This window comes from Plutella xylostella, chromosome 12 (assembly GCF_932276165.1).
Source record: "Plutella xylostella chromosome 12, ilPluXylo3.1, whole genome shotgun sequence".
Classification (NCBI taxonomy): Eukaryota; Metazoa; Arthropoda; class Insecta; order Lepidoptera; family Plutellidae; genus Plutella; species Plutella xylostella.
The window spans coordinates 9,385,755-9,393,176 of record NC_063992.1 but is presented as its reverse complement, the minus strand read 5'-3'; the positions used below and the strand labels follow the sequence as shown (position 1 = coordinate 9,393,176).

General features: G+C 38.1%; 2 protein-coding genes across 2 annotated transcripts; both read left to right on the top strand.

The window, feature by feature from the left end:
* On the top strand, positions 1-5,039 carry LOC105384713 (pyrokinin-1 receptor-like). The gene is made up of 4 exons (XM_038119466.2): positions 1-800; positions 982-1,079; positions 4,064-4,171; positions 4,870-5,039. The coding sequence occupies exons 1-4, from the start codon at positions 113-115 to the stop codon at positions 4,933-4,935; spliced, it is 960 nt and encodes a 319-aa protein (XP_037975394.2). The 5' UTR covers positions 1-112; the 3' UTR covers positions 4,936-5,039.
* A 672-nt stretch (positions 5,040-5,711) lies between these two features.
* On the top strand, positions 5,712-6,830 carry LOC125489245. Its single transcript, XM_048624462.1, has one exon. The coding sequence runs from the start codon at positions 5,712-5,714 to the stop codon at positions 6,828-6,830; it is 1,119 nt and encodes a 372-aa protein (XP_048480419.1).
* The last annotated feature ends 592 nt before the right edge of the window (positions 6,831-7,422 follow it).

Sequence of the window (7,422 nt, the reverse complement as noted above, 5' to 3'; positions counted from 1 at the left end):
CCGGCGTCCAAAACAAAACTGTAATTTTATCCTCACCTCGCCATTCCCAGATACAATATACGACTACATCAGCGAAGAGGACGTCAACAGTTCATTCACCTTCTACGGGCCCATGGAGATGGCTCTCCAGAACGACGAGCGCACCATCCTCGCCTCCAGCGGCATCAAGCTCACCTTCAGCATCCTCCTGCTCGCCATCCTCGTGCTCAGCCTCCTCGGCAATATCAGCACCTGCGTTGTCGTCATCAGAGACAACTCTATGAGAACCCCCACCAACGGATACCTCTTCAATTTGGCCGTCATCGACTTGCTCATAACCCTCGCTGTGCCCGTCGATGTCTATATCATCTGGCAGCCAGATTATTACCCTTTCGGAGAGGTCGGCTGCTACATGCATATGTTAATCATGGACGGGTTGATCAACGCGAGAGTGATGACGATATGCGCGTTCACGATCGAGAGGTACCTGGTGATTTCCAAGCCGTTTTTACGCCAGTCGCTCGCGAAGATGTCGAGAGTGTACAAGATAATAGCAGCGATTTGGATTATGTCGTGCGCGTTTTGTTTCCCCGAAGTCCTGACGGTGGAGCTGATGGAGAAGAAGAAGTTCGTGTACTGTCTGACGACGATGTCGAATAGCCAGAGGATATACAGCGTGGCGGTGCAGGTGTTCCTGATCTTCATGGTGCCGATGGCCATGATCTCCATCCTGTACACGCTGATCGCCATCAAGCTAAGGAGCACCAAGCGGAGTCCTGTCACTGGGAATTTGTACAGAGAAAAGGCTGTGAGAATGTTGGGTAATCCTGTTGCTTTTTTATTATTTCATACTTTATTGCACAAATCTGACATGTAAATGTAAAGGTGGACTTAATGCTCAAAGCATTTTCTACCAGCCAACCTACAAGAGGTACAGGAAAACATTTATTCCGTACTACTGGTGGTAATTACAATATTTATTCTCTTCTGTTTGGGTTTCAGCGGCCGTGGCAGCGTCGTTCTTTTTCTGCTGGTCTCCAATGACTGTGATGCAAGTCATGATAATGATGCCGAAATACAGACAGAGATATTACTATGACGTAAGTGTTTATTTTGTTTTGTGTTTTTGTAGTTCAAATATCCACAAAACTAAGGTTTTTTTACGATTTAACTTAGTTTTTATTTTTTTCCCTTTGTTTAATAAATAAATTAATTGCAGGTAACAAATCTCAAAAAAAACTTTGACGTGGGTATTTGTTACGGCATCTTAATTTAGAAAGTAATTAATTGTTTGGGCGGTTTCGGCCATTTAATTTCCTGGTGAATTGTGATTGCCTGCGATTGTTTGTGAATGGAATTGCGTATGAAATTACAAGCAGAACCAACAAGAGCAAACGTAAACAAGCGGACTCAGGAATCTTAATGCCCTTTTTCTTTCTCATTCCATTATAACATGAAATCGTGGCATTCGCCGCTGCGTACAATACAATATTTCAAGAGGGAATTAGTAGAATTTTATAGGAAAACATTTTGTACAAAGAACGCAGTAAATGCTGCTTAATAACTTAGTACATAAGTACCAATTATTACAAAAATGATATAAACAATTATCGGCCTATTTCTGTTTTAACTGTAGTTTCAAAAATATTGGAAAAACTTTTAAATAATAGACTAATAAACTATTTGAATTCCTTTGAAATAATATCTGAGAGTCAATTTGGTTTTAGAAAAAATATCTCCACAGATGACGCAGTATTGTCCTTAACTCAACTTGTTACAGAACAAGTCGACAAAGGAAAAAAATGCCTCACTGTGTTCATAGACCTTCGTAAAGCCTTTGATACCGTATCTATCCCCATCCTCCTGAAGAAACTCGAAATAACTGGAATTCGTGGCCCCCAACTTTCAATTTTCAAAGACTACCTATCAAACAGAGTACAAAGGGTGAAAATAGGTGATTGTTATAGTGAGGACATTGGTGTGTCATACGGCGTACCACAAGGAAGTGTCTTAGGACCAACCTTATTTCTGATCTATATCAACGATCTTTGCAATATGAATATTGCCAGTGCCAAAATTTTCTCGTATGCTGATGACACAGCGATTGTCTTCTCTGGAGATACTTGGGGGGAAGCTAAGGAATCAGCTGAAAGAGGTATGAGACAGGTCTCTCTTTGGTTAGAATTAAACCTTCTAAGTCTCAATACAGAGAAAACTAATTTCATATGCTTTAGCATTTATGATAAGTACCAACCACCTGCAAATTATAAAATTAAAATACATAACTGTCATGAACAGAGCACTGACTGTGGCTGTCCTATAATCTCCAAAGTAAATAAAACCAAATATCTTGGTGTGATGATAGACCAGCGCCTTTCTTGGTATCCACAAATTGAGTACATTAGCAGTAGAATAAGGAAATTTATATGGATGTTTAGGAACTTAAGACATGTTGCGTCAAAGGAAATATTGAATAGTATTTACGTAGCTCTGGTACAATCCGTAATTTCCTACTGTATCCCTATATGGGGTGGAACTTTTAAAACACGTTTCCTAGAAGTGGAAAGGGCTCAGCGATCGTTTTTAAAAGTTATGATGTTTAAAAAAAGACGCTATTCCACTGAAAAACTATACGAGGAGTGCGGTCTCCAGTCTGTCAGAAAACTTTTCATAACACACACCATTTTAAAATATCATAAAATAGTAAAACCTAATGCAACCCTCAAACTAAAAAGACGGAAACATAAAATTGCCATCGTCCCAAGTACTAAAACTAAATTTGCCAGTATGCAATTCCAAACACGTTCTGCCCAACTATATAATAGGTTCAACAAACAGCTGGACATCGCGGACAAAACATACAAAGAATGCAAAATTTCTGTAAGCGAGTGGCTAGCTAAACTTAATTATACGGAAACAGAGGAACTTTTATCGGAACTGTCGTAATATTATACTTACAGTTACAATTAAGCATACTCAACTGATACACAATTACACACCTTCACACACACACACTCACACACACACGCACAAACACACACACACACGCGCACACTCCACGCAGGTACTTTTATATTTATAATTAATTAATTACGTACACATTCTGAATTGTTATTTTTAATTTTTATTTTTATTTTTAATTTTTAATCTATTGCATGCGAAACCAAAAATTGTTAATCAGTTAAACTAGAAGTTTAAACTAGATGATATACAGGAAGAGCGGAGTCTCCTGGCACAGGCGTTTCCAACGCCTAAAAGGAGGCTTCAAATTACTAGTTATTAAGAAATCTTTGTTAAGACAATAAACAATTTTTGTATTTTGTATTTTGTAAATATGTTTGGACTCACTGTTTTTAACATTGCATTATGCATTTGGACAGATATCCTGTTGGTGGTTTTATCATTTTGACCCCCCAACGCAAAAAGAGAGGCGTTATAAGTTTATTATTAAAGTAACTTTTGTTGTAACATATCCGAATATCGCAATAAACTCAAGTGGCTCCCAATTCGCCTTCGCCGGAATGTTCATATTCTCTCTTTACTCTACTCTGTGCTGTTCAATCCCTCAACTCCAACGTACCTCAAAGAGCGTTTCATTTTTAAAAACCATCCCGACAACAGACCAATGAGATCCTCACAAATGCGTTTATTAGATTTCCCATCGCATACTACTGAGTTTTACAGTAACTCATTTACTGTGACAGCTATAAGACTGTGGAATGCATTACCTGTAAATATCCGTTTTGCGAAGACAGCTATAGGTTTCAAAAAACAGGTAAAAGAACATTATCTTTCCTCTATCTTGCAATAGTACCTTCCTATATTATATAAATCTATATAACTTTGATTACATTATGTATGTATGTATCTAAGTATTTATTATTAAACATGAATGTTTACTACATTTTGTACACCTTCCTCATTTATTCTTTAAGTCTCTCCTCCACCCAAAGGTTGCCTGGAAGAGATCGCTTTTAGCGATAAGGCCGCCTATTGCGTTATATTGTAAATTGTTATTTGTGTAAATTGTTTTTAAGTCAATAAAGTAGTATTCTATTCTATTCTATTCTAAATCTGCTTGCAGACGTGGCGGGTGATTCACTACATCGCGACGGTGAACGGCTACATGACCACCATCGTCAACCCCATCCTCTACAGCCTCATGTCCAGGAAGTTCAGACAGGCTTTCAAGGTAAGCCCCTCATGTAGACCGTTTTTAAAAAAAATACATACAGACGAATGATAATTCCTTTTTTCGAAATCGGTTAAAAAGTAATACCTAATAGTGAAAGCTTTATTATGTTTCTTAGTGTTTTTTTTCAATTCAAATATAGGTATTTTACTTATGCGTTCTACTTCTACTCGTATACCGACCTTTTGTCTGTTGGTTTACTAACATTTTTACTACAAAAAATGTTACTAAAACTTACAAAATCAGTAAATAAATAAAGTACGTCCCATCCAGCCCATCCAGTGGGATTAATAATGTTTCTATGTGTGAGCCACACTGCCCGAACATACCTATATTTTTCGGTATGTTATCATGACGTGTATGAATTTTCCGGTCATTAGCTTTTAGCCCTAATGTCTTTGCAAATAAAGATACTTGATGGGATAATCTAAGTAATTGGATGTTATTATAGCCCGATCACAAATAAGTAGATTTTAATAACCACAAAATAAAAAGTTTTGAAAGAAATGAGTGCATGTGCGGTTTTTAATGTAAAAAAGCATGCAAGTGTCCTTTTAATGTGTTTCAGTCACATGCGGTACAGTATCACAATTAGGAGTAAATTTGTCTTTTTGTCCAGAGGTACTCATGTAATATGACTTTGTAACCCCGAAAATTAAGAGCCAACAAAAACTCAAATTACTTATTATGATTTTCAGGACATCTTCAGACGCAAGAAGACACCGACACAGTCACGGTACGAGCTGAAAGTTTGCAACACTTAGCAAATAATAACAACAATCCTCCACTGAAATAGCGTAGCGTAACGTTTAGGTACAATATAACTCTATATAGAGAAGATTATACATCCGTAGATAAGACCTATGAGATTGACAACAAAGAAGAAACGTTTTTGTGCAAACGTTATATTATTAGGATAGGTATGTCTAATTTAAATTAAATTATTCTGGATAATCATTTTTGTGATAAGAATTGCAACAGCATTTTTTTGTATAAATTAAAAGACATCAGTTTTGAGTGGCGAGTGGCGTCTGGACATTAACGATTTTTCAGTCCAATTAAAATTGATAATGTTTTGTTTAGTATAGTATATTCTAAGCGCTATGAGTGTGACCTATTTACGTCAGTGTAATTGAGAAGTAAATATTGGAAATACTGAAGCCTTTTATGGATCTAGGTTGTTCGCTTGAGTTCAACTGCGAGTGGGCGTGTGTTTGGCTCCGGTCTAAAATTCATATTTCATACAATTAAATATCAACCTTAATCTGCTAGTAACTAGTTTCAGTTTTGTATGTGCAGTGATTCCGAAATAAAAAGTGATAACACTAAAATACAAGTGCATCGGGTGTGGTCGGGTGTGTTCGTCTACGAATCGAGAACCAGAAGCAAGCCCACTTATCGGACATCCCTGTCTGGTCGGGGGCTGTCGTCACTCTTCGAGTCGAATTCGGCTGGTCGGTCCCCTACCCGATCGCTCCGTCCCACTCACTCCTGACGTCATCATTCAATCGCCTGCGCCTACGACGTCCACTGCTCCGCTATGAGTCAGATAACGGTCAAAACATGCGCCGCTTGCACAAATGACATTGCTTTAAACGAAAAATGCTTGATCTGCATGCTTTGCAAAGAAAAATACCATAGCTTATGCGTTGGTAGTGAAATTGCGAGCTTAAATAAGGACCAAATAAAATCCTGGCAGTGCCCGTCATGTGCTAGTAAACGTCCAAAAGGAGATAACTCAAATACTCCAGTCCGCACCGCTACCAATGAAAAGGTTACAGTTCGCAAACAGAGGGGTAATAACGTCGCTCCCACCGCGGGCACCTCTGCCGCCCCCAACTGCGCTGCCTCCGCCGTTGCTGGGCCTACTTGCAACCTATGTATGACAAAGGAGGAGCTAACAGCTATTATCAGAAAAGAGCTGCAAGACTCGCTGTGCGTACAAATTAAAACTTCAATAAAGGACTGCATAGCAACCCAACTTCGTGAAATTACATCAGAAATGAACGACATTAAGGAGTCTATTAAGTTCTCGTCCGACAAGTTTGAGGAGTTCAAGTCGGAGGTAATATCGTTCAAGAAAAACGTGCAAATCATTCAGAAAGAGAACGAGAACCTTCGTTGTACGGTATCTTCCCTCCAGCAGCGCGTAAACCAGCTGGAACAATTTTCCCGTGCGTCTAACCTAGAAATTCAGTGCGTTCCCGAGTTCAAAGCTGAGAATCCTTCAAACATAGTCCAACAACTGAGTAAAGTCATCGACTGTGAGGTCCAGGACAAAGACTTAGTTTTCTGTTCTCGAATTGCAAAAGCTAACCCCCAGAGCTCCCGCCCCCGCTCCCTTCTAGTAAAGTTCCAGAACCAACAGCAAAGAGATGCCTATCTTACGGCTGCCACCAAGTTTAACAAAGAACATCCCACAGATAAGTTGAATACTAGCCATCTAGGCATCGCGAACGAAAAGAATACAGCTGTCTACGTGGTGGAGCACCTAACTCCCGAAATTAAGTCCCTACACGCTGCTACCCGGCAAAAGGCAAGAGAAATCGGATATAAATTTAGTTGGGTACGAAATGGACGAGTGTTTATAAGAAAGAATGAATCCTCAGAATATATCTACGTTCGTGATGCGGATGTTTTAAAAACACTTGGTAACTAACTAAATGTAACTACGAACAAACTTTAAAGTAGGTAAATAGGCTTGTACAAGAAAACCAAATTCACTTTTTTTCATATGAGTATATTATTAACATCACTATTCATGTTCGATAATTATAGTGTAACATTTAATGATTATTATGTTTATTATGAGTATGAGTCAATCATTCGTCTGAGTGTGCTGACTGACTTGTTTATTTTATTGGACACTATTCTTCATAATAATATAGTGCCTATTATGTACTTTTTAACTTACCATTGTATAACATATCCTGCTGAATGTTTTCTGTTTTTTTATAGATATGTAGTGCCTGACGTCATTAAATATTTTGTGGTAGAATATACGCTCTCGTTTAAACAACAACAACAACATCTTTGCCATCTTGGTAGAATAGTAAACATCTATACGAATCGCTCCTTTATATAAAAAATTATTATCGTGCGCATACGCAGTATCAAGTGCTAATTTATACTAATAACATTAATATTAACTCAAAGTGATTGTTATTAAGCACCGGGACCTGTAAACAGTGAGTAATTACTCTAAATAACAACCACCATACCATAGAAGATCGAATCGTAATCAAAACAGA